Source organism: Olea europaea, chromosome 5 (assembly GCF_002742605.1).
Source record: "Olea europaea var. sylvestris chromosome 5, O_europaea_v1, whole genome shotgun sequence".
Classification (NCBI taxonomy): Eukaryota; Viridiplantae; Streptophyta; class Magnoliopsida; order Lamiales; family Oleaceae; genus Olea; species Olea europaea.
Genome location: NC_036241.1, coordinates 274,487 through 289,590, shown reverse-complemented (window position 1 = coordinate 289,590; position 15,104 = coordinate 274,487). Strand labels below are relative to the sequence as shown.

At 32.6% G+C, this 15,104-nt stretch overlaps 1 protein-coding gene across 1 annotated transcript; it reads right to left on the bottom strand.

Moving 5' to 3' along the window:
* Positions 1-585: 585 nt before the first annotated feature.
* LOC111394879 lies at positions 586-1,257 on the bottom strand. The gene has a single exon (XM_023020930.1). The coding sequence runs from the start codon at positions 1,255-1,257 to the stop codon at positions 586-588; it is 672 nt and encodes a 223-aa protein (XP_022876698.1).
* Positions 1,258-15,104: the final 13,847 nt, after the last annotated feature.

Here is a 15,104-nt window from a genome sequence, read left to right as displayed (position 1 = left end):
ATAACAATAACTTTTATTGACTTTTTAATCACGTATTTTGTCAATTTTCATCAAAATTTACTAAAAACAACAAGGGCTAGATTGAGGTATATCTCTTTTTCCTTTTTTTACTTCACAAAATTGGTGGAACAAACTACCCCAAAAATTCATGTCTATTCCTGTTCTGAATTTTTATCTACCTAAAAATGGTCGTTCCTTTTGTATTATATGAACGAACATAGCTTAAAAATTGAAATATAACAACATTAGTTGATGTAAATATGGTTCTTTCACCTTCTTTGTTTATACTCGTAAAAGATGTAAACTTGACAAATACATATTACAACCAAGAATTGATGTGAACGGACATGTCTCTCTAATATCAAAATTAGCATAATGGGATTTTTCCATGTCGAACTCCCAACTTTTGGTCTTGATATCGATCTTCGTCTTTGAACTTGTGGCATCCTGATTAAACGTATTGAGAAAGCGCGAATAAAATTCCACATCAACAACACGGGACTATTTCCACATAACAGGCTAACATTTCGGACGGAACCCAATTTCCCACACAATGAAATTTTCAATCTCCAGGAATGCAAGTTGTTAGACCGCATCGGTGTGGCGGCCACCACCGCAACTCAACGCCCTGATCAGGCCCCACGCCCTCATTTCTCTGCTTGTCCTTGTACTTGTAAACTTGTCTTCCCCTCTTTTAAATGTAAACTTTGGCGAAGATGTATTGCTTTGGCGACGGCTTTGCCTGTTCTTCATATCCCTCAATTCCATCTCCGTTGAAAATTTTGTTATTCCAAACAACAACAAATACCATCTAGCTTTACCCGATGATGATGATGTTAATATCGACATTCTCTTCGATGATTCGGGCAATATTGCCAAGGACTTCTTTTCAATATTCTTCTCCACGCTCTTTCCGCAGAACAATGAATTCAATTTCAGCCAGAAAAGGCCTATGCCTCGCATTTTCTTGTTTTCAACTAGCTTCGAATCTTTCTTGGCCGGGACTGCAGGTTGTTTGTAAGGAATGATTTTTCCACAGAAGATGATGTATTCCGGCGGTAAAGGGATGGTGGAAGTACTCATTTCTTGACTGGAGAACTCGAAGTAATCTTGTTCCAACGATGAAGTCGAATTTAAACCACCTTGTGATTCTGTGGACAAGTCCTCTCCCCAGTCAACACTACCACCATCAGTACTATACAACGGAAGATCACACAAAGAAAGTGTCTCTTCTGCTTCATCCGAGCACTTCTTCATTCTTTTAGAGTGAGCAAATAGGCCTAAACTATGACGATTACAAATGTAACCTAATATATCGATGCCCCTTTTTCTCAAGTGGTTCTTGTACAAGAATTATGAATACTAGGAACCTAATATATCATTTGGTGTTTATATAAAGAGAGAATTGTTGTTATTAATTAATGGAAGCAGGCAAATGTTGAAACTTGAAAAGTACGGTTGATAGTTGATGGCTTTTGGCCTTTTTTTCTAGACAGGGTTAGGAATAGGAGAGTTTGATTCTCTTTTGGGTTTCTAGAAGAGCAGGCTGCAGGCCATTTGCTAGGGGAATAAAATACAAGAAAAAGAATTAATGGGCGCTAAACTTTACAAAATGTGTTACTTAAATCATTGATTTAGTTTGGCATTTATCTTTAACAATGGCTTGGTGATTTGGTACACGAACAATTTCGATTTTCAAGTAAAAAGGGACATCAAACTAAGCCATCAAAAAATATTAAACTTAGAGGGGAGTTCACTTATTCAACAGAAAAGAAGCCTACATATGTCAAAAATGTAGTCTAAATGAAACATTTTGTGAACTTAGTTGAGTTTCAAACAAATCAAAGATAATATTAATTGTAAAGTTCAGTTGCCAATATAACACGAGTTACATGGTTCAGTGCCTATTGAAACTAAACCTAATTAAACAAAAATAATTTAAAAAACAGCAAGTTGTAGCATTATATAAAGTTACGTATGAATGCTCAAAAGGAGTGGTCAGTTAGTTTGGAGGACAATCTGATAGCTCTTAGATATTATTGATTACATTGTGTTTGTGATAATTTCAAACATCTTTCAGTCACCGGAGGCTTCCTTAATTTCTAAAAAGGAAAGGGTCACAACTATCTAATAGTCATTAAAGTGAAAATGTAAAATCTTACAATATGTCTAAGAGTTTGGGAAGGTTTTCACATTTAAAATAAAAATAAAAAAAAAATAAATAAAACATCTTTCAATTTGTATATTTTGTTCCTTCAACATTTCTTTTCTTCGTCTCTTCAATTAACTCCAGAGCCATGATAAAAATAAATAAATAAATAAATAATATTTTTCTTTCTCTTGTTAGTATACTTATTCAATTTTTCTGTCTCTTCTTTTTCATCGTTTTCCCTTTTTTCAAGGAAAAAAATAACAATTTGTAAAAAAAAAAAAACTCTCATAACATTTTTCTCATCCTTTTTTTCATCCAGTTTTCCTATGAAAAAATTAATTTGTAATTAAAATTTTATAAGAGTTTATATAAGAAAAATGGACTAGTTTGTAATTATATTTATATATATTGATTAGTTGTTAAATTTAATAACTCTTTACAACAATTTTTTTTTTTTATGACGGGGGAACCCGTAGCCACTACCCTTCGAGTGCGCACTGGGTAAACCCTCGGGCTAACGTAATAACCTGCAAACTACGTTAGTCAGGTAAACCGTATTAGGCAAATCCTGTGCGACAGGATTGATCAAGAAAATGTTGGTAAGAGAAATCGAACTCATGGCCAAAGGCCTCCACGTTCACCTACTCCACCAACTCGACCATCCCATGAGGGGCAACTTTCTCCAACTTTGAACATAGTGATAGTATTAAAACATATATATTTCATTAATTTTTTTTTCATCAAAGAGTACTGACTTGTTATACACATTTTTTTTTTTTTTTGTTTTTTGGTTTTTTTTTTTTTTTTTTTTTTTTGGAGTGGTGGTGCAGGCGGTGGTAGTAGATCTATTGGTGTCGATGTTGGTGTTGTCTTGATAGTTATTGTGGATTTGGCGACAGTGGAATAGATGTAGGTGCTGGTTTTGGTGTTTGTGTGGCATTGTTGGTGGTCGTGGTGGTTTTGAAAATGATGGAGGTAGAGGTGGAGGTGGTGGTGGTGGTGGTGGATGGGCATTCTGTGACTCGTTATTTGGGTGTTATTTGTGTGATTGTGACTGTGTGACCAATTAATTTGATAATATGTGACCATTAATTATATAATTGTGACCTTAATATATTTAATTAATTAATATATGAGTTTTGAAGTTTGAAACTAGAAACTTGGAAAATGAATTATCCCATACTTAATACCTGATTTTTTAATTTTTCCCTAATTTTAATTAGAGCTACTAATGGTCCATTTCACTTACTTGGACGGCTAATATTGGGTAACCCACTTAATTGCCCACTTACTTAGACAGCTATTATTGGGTGATTTTCGTATTGGTGTCGACTGGAGGAGAAACTGGGCCCGATTCAAGCCTTGGTGGTCATCATCTTCGGCTCAACATTATCAATCAAAACAATAATATGACGGGGTGGTGAAAGTAACTGACAATGCCTGCAAATGCTTCCAAGAAAGCTTGACTGAAATCTATGAGGTGAATCATTCATCAGCATCGAAATGATGTTTCTTGATGGTAGCTATGTCCTTCAGTTCATTTTCTTCTGAGTAATATACAGAATGGATGTTGCATGCTGACGATAATTAAGGGACTGATATATGAACTGCTGCAAATAAAATACATTTTAATGCTGTCTCTTTTGATCCATTTTTTTCTTATGTCATTCATGAAAATTGTTTCAGTATCAGAGATAAATAATCCACTAAGAGAAGTTGACGTAATCTATTGTATAATCGTTTACTACTACAAACAAAATATGTCAAGTTATGCTATATTCTGGCCTTGTGCTGGAGACTGTTCACAAATATGAAATAAGTATGAGAGTCGTTATTTCGGTAACCCTAAGTAAGAGTCGTTGGACCACGTTATCTAATTCTTTAAGCTATTAGAGGTGAGATAAGTTTAATTATGTAAATTTTAAAGGTAGACATCGTAGAAGATTGATTGGAAAAAATTTCTATTCTTCTCTTTCCTCATTTAATTTCTTAGTTGCTTTGTCTTTTCACAGCAAGTTGGAAGACTATTTTTACACTGCCATTACAATAATTAATAAGACAATAATGAATTCTCTGATAAAGACTTTATGTGAACCACTTGAATAAATGTATAAATGGGTATTGATCCACTACAAAATTTTACAAAGAATCTTGAGATAAAACAAGAGCTACATTGTGAAGTCAAGTCTTTTTGTCTTTAATCCTTGGAACAACTCACAATGTTCTTCGATGCATTATTGTAGATTGGTTGGTCTTTCCAAAAGTTATTCCATTTCTATTGAATCACACATAAAAGAAAATGGGCAAGTGAATTATGAATTGTGAATTGAAAGGAATAGTTAATTTACAGATTACAACTTTGATTTCATTGACCTAAACAATATCATGAACCCGTTTGAGCCACATTATTTGTAGAATGAGAATGAAAAATAGAGTCGTTATGGTCCCACACAAGAGATAAAAATTCAAAAATGATGGTTTGATGTGATGGATAACGATCATATTTTTCATTTTAATAAGGTAAAAATGGGGTTCAAACAAAGCCTACATGAAATATAATTAGTGATGCAGACATGTATACAATGCTAAAAGAACATTTTTTTCATTTTTTGAAATTTGTTCTTTAGAAAATGAATTACGTGGAAGTCAAGTCTTTCCAACTAACTTTAGTGAAAATTTGGACATAGTTATTTATCTCCCGTTTACATTTCATTTTTATCTTTCCTATTTTCCATCAAACAATCTTCCATAAAATAATATTACACGTAAATCAAAAAAATTTCTTTCTTTTTCAACTACTAGTTTTTCGAAAAAAAAATTTATTCCACCCATATTCATTTCCACAAAATGGAGGCCGAACGGGGGCTTAATTTTCAAAAGAGTCCTCAACTTGCCTCTACCTACCCAAAAGACCTTGACTGAGTTGACTAAAGTTTTCTTTGTATTTTTAATTGGCTGCTTGTTTAAATTTTAGTTATTTTTCTAATTGAATGCTTGTTATGGCAAACGAAAATAATCCATATCGTGGCGCAAAAATTTGGGTCTTTCACATTAGAAAACTTCAATAATAATCGAGTGGCCAAATTGACATAAATGGAAAACTATAATGATTTTTTTACAATAAAAATAAAATTTCATGACCAAAATGAAATTTCGTTGAAAATTGAGTCACTAACAATGTTTTATAAAGAACATCTTTGAGTCACGCTACGTGAAATGAATAATGCTACTTGTATATGATTTACATACAGATGATGTATAAAAATAGTGGGAATGTTTTCTATTTTATTTTGTTGAAGAAATTATGACTCAATTGTTGGGAATCTACTTATACATGCACAGTGAAAAATTAAAGTTATTTCGATTCCCACCGAGGATCCCTTTGTGTTTAGATAGAAATCGTGATAAAGATTGAACCTTTGAAGAATTCTGCAAATCTTTTGCTTTTCTTTTCGTTCCAACAATCTTGATTCGCCATCCACAGCTGTCCAATTGTCCAGCCTCCAACGGTGATCCACACAGAAAATAAGATTGCAACTACCAGGGTTTTCTCCTCTTGTGCTAACAAGAATGATTATGAGAAAAACCATATGAATTGAAAACCCTAGCAATGTATTTATATAAGCCCAAATGGGCCGCCGGTCCGGTCCGGTCCAATATTTAATTAATCCATTTAATTAAATCCGATCTGTGAATTAATTAATTCGGGTTTATAAATAACCAATTCAATTAATTAATTTATCCAACAATTGTTAAATTAATTAATTGACAAATTGCAATATTTCAATTCTCTTTTGTATGCGACCCATCAGGTTCTCGATCATGATGCCTAACGACGTGAAATATTATTTTAATCTAATCAAAATTGATAAATTAAAGCTCCATTTTAATTTATCATCAATTCACACTCGCCGTACCAGATTGACATATAACGAGAAATGTCACGTGGTATGACAAAATCAAACTCGTTCGTTTACCGTGAAACTATAATCCCTTCGTCAATATGATCCAATCAATTACGATATATGGAATTGTGTCAATCCCGAATATCGATCATATCTTTCACTCCACTATTAAGTCAATATAAGTCGAAAACTCCTTTTCGACTTATGAGTACACTTTGGCCAAGGATTTCGTTATCGACTTAATTGAATGAAACGCAGATCATAATCTCCTACTATCTAAGAATGACGAATCCTTTATTGGTCAATCACAACATTCATATGATTCTTGACATACCCGAACGATGTCGTATTAGTAGCCCTTTGCAGAGCAACATCCAACACTGCCAAAGTATGATTGTCCTCATATAAGGTACCATGACGACCTCAAGTCAAATGACCAATTCCACTACCGAACGTTAGAGATTAACCACTGACACTCAGATAGTTATCCATGTGGAATCTCTCGACGAGTCTCCAATGTTTTATTCTATAACAAAACATTCACGTGTCATTTAAGTGCCACCACACGTTAGCTTGTGAGATCAGCTACTTACTTCACAAGTAAGAAATGCCATACGTGATGGTCTATCCGTAATAACGATATCCGTATTTCGTTATTATTTATGACCACGGACGATTTAAGATTCAATCAGATGTAATTTGTATCTCACAATCACAACTCCTTGTGATTAACAAATTACGAAAATTTGAATTTACGGACTCTATTATTTATTTAATTGTCTAACAATTAAATAATAGATCTGTCATTAAATTGCATTAATTATATATCAAAAGTATTTATGTCCAAAGTTGATTGGACCTAGGGCATAATACTTACAAACTCCCACTTGCACTAGATCCAATCACTTATGTATCTAATATCATTAAGTCTACATGACGATCATGTTTATGCTACGACAATTCTTTGTTAGTGGATCTGCAATATTGTTAAATGTGGGAATTTGTTCTTCTCTTTACGTCATTTCTATTCATTATCTTTCTGATGAGATTATACCGCCTTAATATATGTTTAGATCATTGATGAGACCTTAGTTCCTTTGCTTTCGCAATGGCTCTATTGTTATCACAATACAATGACATGTGATCAACAATATCAGGAACTACTCCAAGTTCATTTATGAACATCATGATCTAGATTGCAACTCGTTATTACTTTTGAAGTAATCATGTATTAGATTTCTACTATTGAATCAACGATTGCTTCACGTTTGGAACCTTTCCAACAAACCGCTTAAGAGTAAACCAATTTCTCCATATGAAATCTTCTCAAGATTTCATCTATGTAAATTGGGATGAGTTAAGCAATCTTCTAGATCTACCTCTATAGATCAAGTTGCTTTTCCCATATCGTTCATGAGTAAATCTTTTAACAACCATTATTTCAACGATTGAAATATAGGGATGTCGTTTTCTATAATATTAGGAATACGACAATATTCCCATTAACTTTTTGTAAAGACACAATTCGTCTTCAAATTTGATATGCAACTGTTGCAAACAAAACCTGAATGGACTTCAATAAGGCTACAGGAGAAAGGTTTCACCAAGATCAACACTTAACTTTTACTTTTAGCCTTACTTTGTATATATGGATATTCCCATCCGTATTGACTTTTTCTTTGTAAACTATTTACAAAAATTTATGGGTTTTATTCCATCAGGAGGCTTGACCAAGGTCCAAACCTTGTTCACATACGTCGAGTTCATCTCGAGTTTCATGACCTCTTGCTGTCCTTTTTAAGTCAACACTTAACTTTATTTTGATGCAATTAGTAGGTTTATCATCCTGGATCGGTAATACCTGATTATGGATTCGCACCTTCTTGAAGGTCGAATGATCCTATTAGATTCACATAGAGCTGACATGTCCTCAAGAGTCTTTACTTCCTGATCAAGAATATGTCCCATATCAGATATGTGATCAAACTCGAATTTATCTATTTTGTTAACTATATCTGTGGACTCTTGAACTCTTTCAAATTCTATTTTGCTCCCACTGTCCTCTCCTAGAGTAAACATTTTCTCTAAAAAGACGATATGTCGTGAGACGAAGACTTTCTTCATGATAATAGAATTTATATTCAAATATCTCCTTTAAATATCCCCACAAATACGTATTTATCATATTTAGTGTCAAACTTATCTGATTCAAGGCGCTTCAAATAAGCGTCATGGCCCCAAGCTTTCATATAACATAAATTAGGACTATTGCCTTTCCATAACTCGTATGGAGTTCTGTTAACCAATTTAGATGGGACATGATTTAGTGTGTTGCACATTGCAATCAATGCATGACCCCAAAACAATTTTGGGAGGTTTGCATGGCTTGTTATTAATCGCATTATTTCTAATAGTTAACGATTCCTCCTTTCAGATACAGCACTATGCTGCAGTGTATGTGGAGGAGTCCACTGCAAGAGAATCTCATTCTCTCTTAGATAATCTAGATTTTATCTTTAAAATACTCTCACTTGATTGAATCTTAATGTGAGGGCATCTTTACCTATTTGTTTCTCTACTTCTAGTTTGAATCCCTTGAACTTTTCGAGAGTTTCATGTTTGAGTTTTCATCAAGTATACATGATCATTGATGAAATAAGAGAAACATTACCTGACATTAATTGACACGAATCCATATGCATCACTATGTATTAGAACAGTAATTATGCTGACCTTTTTTCTTTTCAAGTAAAAGAAGATCTGGTCATTGTGCCAGACATGCATAATTTGTACTTGTCAAAATCAATTAATCCCAAGTATACATCTCTATATAACTTTGGAATTGCTTTTCATCTATATGACAAAGTCTGCCATGCCAGATTTTGGTAATAATTAGATTATCGCATTTATGCTTTATAATTTCTATACTTATTATAGAATCCTTAATATTAAAGAATATAAACGTCGTTTTGTAATTTACCATAGCCATTAGGATCTTTATCAAGATAAACAAGAACAACAATTGTCCTTAACATTAAAATAGTTTATGTCCGAACATGAAATTCATTTTAATGTTCCAGCTATGGTACGTATAAAGCGACATTTCACTAATTCCAATACTAAATCAAAAGGCAATGGCAAGAAGTATATTCCTACAAGCAATGCAGCAACCTTTGCTCATCTCTAACGTATAGGTCAACTTCTCCCTTTCGTAGTGGTCTACTTTTATTTAGTTTCTCCGTATTTGTATAAATATGACATCTACATCTGGTATCGAATACCTAAGAAACTTGTGAAATAGACGTAAGCCACGCAATATTCCTTCCAATGACCTTGATTCTATAATGAAATCAATAGTCATTAGATTTGGTATTGTCCTTCGCTTAGACTGTTTTAACCATATTGGGTGCTTTCCCAAAGTCCCTTTAGACTTTATCTTAATACCCTTAGAGGAATCAATGGTTTGCCCACTACCAACTTTGATAAAGGGTTTAACAGTCCTAAGCATGTTAAGCAACTTAATGAGTATGCATTCGAGCTTATTCATATCATAATTCATAATTAGTATGAATAACTCTATGACAAAGATTGTAGAGCTAAGTCAATACTTAATTCATAGTTAATGATTGAACTTAGTTGAAACACTTCTCATGTCAATCATCTTTGGTACATGAGGTTTGACTGAAAATTCTTTTGTCACTTTGCATCGATATAGTTGTTTGAAAGTCTCATATCCTTTCACATATGATTATTATCATACAACTCTTTGTAATGAAAAATTATGTGTTACCATCTATACTCTCAAGTTGCTTTTGTAACTTAGGTGACATAGTTGCAGGTATCACATACGTTGCATTACTATTCTCATCACTGCGTTTATCATAGCAGCCAACTCTTCCTTAATCGGGTCATCACTAGATGTCCCTGAAAATGGCTACTTAAGGACAACCAACTTTCTTATGCTTGAGAACAATTCTCAAATTACAATGCCAATCAAAAAGATTTAATTTTGTTGTTGGCATCTAATATGCCTTTCAAATACACATGGTTACTCACGATTCAATAAATATAAATGACGAAAAGGAAAAGAATAATATATAAAATGCATCAATTAATTTAACATGGATTTTTATTAAATTAATCATGCTCCCATTGTTTAATTAAAATTTATGACCCTCTTACATAAATTTATGGAGTCCATACTTGACTCCCAGTGGGTTGGGATCCCATCTATTATATTAAGACCTTGAGTGTACTCAACAAGCTTTAATATAATATTTGTGTAGATACTATTATCAATTGTATCTCCATATAACTCTCAGATCATTAAACTGACAACTCTTTATTTTCACACATCTTATGTGTTAACTTAACATGCCTCTTAAATTTATCTCGTTGAGTGTACTCAACAAAAGATAAATTTTAGTTAAGTCAAACCTGTCATTTAGAAATATCAAATATTTCATAGCGTCAAACATATCCTTAATGAACCAGCCTTGTGTGTACTCAACAAGTTGAGACGATTTAAGACTCTGATTTTTCACTATAATGATGGAATGCAATTATAAATGTGACTTAATATTTTATGGAGAGATTTTGCATTCAAAGGTCTCATCGTAACAATAATATACATTTAATTATGCATCTACCATGCAAATAAATATATATAATATAATATAATAGTGTGAACGATAATAGACTTTTACTATCTAGTCTTCCCGAGCCATAAGGAAGACTAGTTGGTCAATTCCTAGGGGGTAGTATTATATTGATCAATATCAATGCGCCATCTCCATGGTCTCTTCCTCTTCTTGTTTTTTCAATTAGTCCAATTGCAACCTGTATCCTATACTAGTTGGCACGCAGGCCTAAATAAAATTGGACTCGCAGGCCCACAGCAATAATAATAATAACGGACTCGCAGGTCCAAAATGATCAAGAGCTCGTAGGCCCAAAACAATTAAGAGCTCGCAGGCCCAGAAAATAATAAGAATAAAAATTAACCATTCAATACATCCATATGGTTGAGTCCATAATCGTCCACTAATAATACATTCATCACATAAATGTATACCTATATAATATCTAATATTATATGCAAATTAGTTTCAAATTTCCAGCAATTAAGTCATCTAAACTCCTATAGACTTATGAATCGGAACAATTAAATAATTAAATAATCATATTAATCAATTATTTAATTAGCGGGCATATTTAATTAAAATCAAATTTTAATTAAATATCGAATTAGAGTCCCACTCTAATTCCACAATTATAAGGTGGGATTATTTAATTAAAATCAAATATCAATTAAATATCAAATTAGAGTCCAACTCTAATTTCATAACTTAAGGCGGTTGAATTTAATTAAAATCAAATTTTAATTAAATAGTAGAATTAGAGTCCAACTCTAAATCTAAAATTTTTAGGGCGAACATGTTTAATTAAAATCAAATTTTAATTAAACACAAATTAGAGTCTAACTTTAATCATAAATAAAATTTTAGGGCAACACAATCTAATTAAAATTAAATTTTAGTTAAATGTTAGATTAGAATCCAATTCTAATTTCAAATATATAATCGGGTGAATAATTAATTAAAATCAAATTTTAATTAAGTATTAAATTAAATTCAAACTCTAACTTAAATTGAATTAATATTTTAATCTAGAATAACACCCCTAAATAAAATAAAATTCAATTTAGAGTCAAATTTAATATTTAAGTTAAAATCATATTTTAACGAAAATATAAAAAGTTGTCAATTTCTAAATAAAATTTTAAATGGGTCAAATTAAAAATATGGGTCAAACCTAATTAAAAACCCAACTTTTAAAACCATTTTAATATTTAAATTCAAAAACTTTTTTGAAAATTGCAAGTTGACCCAAGAATGAAATTAAAAGCAAGTCCCTCAATTTCAAAAATTGCATGACAAGCCATCCATTTAAAAATTGCACTCAAAGTCCCCCTTTTCGAAATTGCATTCTGACCCAACAAAAAATCGTAAAGGGGCCCCTCAATTTCTGAAATTGCAAGTCAGCCTCTATTTAAATTTTACAAAATGACCCCTCTACTTTAATTGCATGCAGGGGCCTACAATTACTCTAATTGCAAAGAAGCCCCCACCTCCAATCTCATTCACCTGTCTACTGTAAACCCTAAAAACGATTTTTTGTTGTTGTTGTTGTTGTTGTTCCCTTTCTCTTGGCGACACCGGCCCCTGCAGTGCCCGACAGCAGCAGCGTCGCACGTTGCTACAAGAAGCAGCCGGGCGCTGCTTCCATTGTAGCAACGCCCCCGCGCTACCCACTCCGTCGCTGCCGACTGCCCAACGCCGACGACAATAGTGCGACAACTATTGTCGCCGACCAGTCCCCTTCCATTACCTTTTTTTTTCTTCTTAAACCAAAATATTATTTTCTTTCTCAAAACCAATTTTGAATATGAAAATTAATTTTCTTAATTGCTAGAAACATGAAAAACAATAACAATCAATTTTTGATTGTCCCTATATGTAGATCAATTCCTAACAAACACAAAGTAGGCTTTGATACCACTGTTGGGAATCTACTTATACATGCACAGCGAAAAATTAAAATTATTTCTATTCCCACCGAGAATCCCTTTATGTTTAGATAGAAATCGTGATAAAGATTGTACTTTTGAAGAATTTTGCAAATCTTTTGCTTTTCTTTTCGTTCCAGCAATCTTGATTCGCCATCCACAGCTATCCAATTGTCCAGCCTCCAACGGTGATCCACAAGAGAATAAGATTGCAGCTACCAGTGTTTTCTTCTCTTGTGCTAGCAAGAATGATTATGAGAAAAACTATATGAATTGAAAACCCTAGCAATGTATTTCTATAAGCCCAAACGGGTCTGGCCCGGTCCGATCCAATATTTAATTAGTCCATTTAATTAAATTCGGTCCGCAAATTAATTAATCCAATTAATTAATTCGAGTCTATAAATAACTAGCCCAATAAATTAATTTATCCAACGATTGTTAAATTAATTAATTAACAAATTGCAATCTTCCAATTCTCTTTTGTATACGACCCATCAGGTTCCCGATCACGATGCCTAACGACGTGAAATATTATTTTGATCTAATCAAAATTGATAAATTAAAACTCTCTTTTAATTTATCATCAATTCATACTCACCATCCCAGATTGACATCTAACAATGTGTCAGGGCAATACATGTGACGAGAAATGTCACGTGGTATGACAAAACCAAACTCGTTCGTTTACCGTGAAACTATAATCCTTTCGTCAATATGATCCGATGAATTACGAGATATGAAATTGTGTCAATTCCGAATATCGATCATATCTTTCACTTCACTATTAAGTCAATATAAGTCGAAAACTCTTTTTCGACTTATGAGCACACCTTGGCCAAGGATTTCGGTATCAACTTAATTGAATGAAACGCAGATCATAATCTCCTATTATCTAAGAGTAACGAATCCTTTATTTATCAATCACAACCTTCATATGATTCTTGACATACCCGAACAATGTCGTATTTAGCGGTCCTTTACAGAGCAACATCCAACACTGCCAAAGTATGACTGTCCTTATATAAGGTACCATGACGACCTCAAGTCAAAGGACCAATTCCACTACCGAACGTTAGAGATTAACCACTGACACTCAAATAATTATCCATGTGGAATCTCTCGACGGGCCTCCAATAATTTGTTCTGTAACAAAATATCCACGTGTCATTTAAGTGTCACCACACTTTAACTTGTGAGATCAGCTACTTACTTCACAAGTAAGAAATGTCATACGTGATGGTCTATCCGTAATAACGATATCCGTCTCTCGTTATTATTTACGACCATAGACGATTTAAGATTCAATCTTATGTAATTTGTATCTCATAATCACAATTCCTTGTGATTAACAAATTACGAAGATTTGAATTTACGGACTCTATTATTTATTTAATTGTCTAACAATTAAATAATAGCATTAAATTACATTAATTATATATCAAAAGTATTTATGTCCAAAATTGATTGGACCTAGGGCATAATACTTACACCAATCACATTTCATCAAATCTTGTATACGTAAATCATTGTGTAATCCTATTATGCATCTGTAGCACAATTGATGTGAAATTATGTTGGTGTGTACATGCATTTTTATTTTCTACTTGAACCATTTTTGGTTCTTATTGTAAATATAAATAACGATTGCATGGTAACTCAAAAATTTTGTGAATCCTAAGAAAAGTCTTTTACGTGTACAACATTTATGAATCCTAAGAGAAGTCTTTCCTCCGAGAACTTTTTTCCGACATATTGAGAAAGATAGAATAATCATGTTATATGTAAAATGTTGACAACATCTTACTTGACATTAACATTTTCATTCATTTATAAAAAATAAAAAAAACTATTTTCTACATCACGTGCTTGGATTTTGACAAGACATGGTAGTCGACAATATTGTCAACCATGTTGTACACTTAGCTATATCCAAGACTGACAACCATGATGGGATTGAAGTTGAAGAAAATTATACCCCTATTTGACAATCATTCACAAGTTAAAATGTTCTGCACATGAATCCAAAATCTTTTCCTACTTTTTAACCATACTTTCTCCTAAAAATCATTATTCAAAAATCTATTTTCCTCTAGGAGTAAATCTTTGTTAATAAAATTTAATTTTTTATTATATCTAGTCCATTTTTTCATAAACTCGTGTATTTTTAAAGTTATTTTCAATTATATATCATTACAATAAAATAATTTCACTCGTAAATTCAAAATTTTTCTTCTTTTAACCACAAATTCTCAAAAAAAAAAAAAAAAAAAAAAAAAAAACCTATTACAATATCCATTTTCTGAAAAAACGAGGCTTAAACATACCCTTAGTATTTCAATCTTTTAATGATTCGTCTATTTGAGTAACTTTGTATCGTAATTGAGGCCCATGAATAGATGTGTATGAAGTTTTCTACCCCATTGTGTATGCTAAGAGGAATTGAGGCCAATGAATAGATGTTTATGAGGACCACATG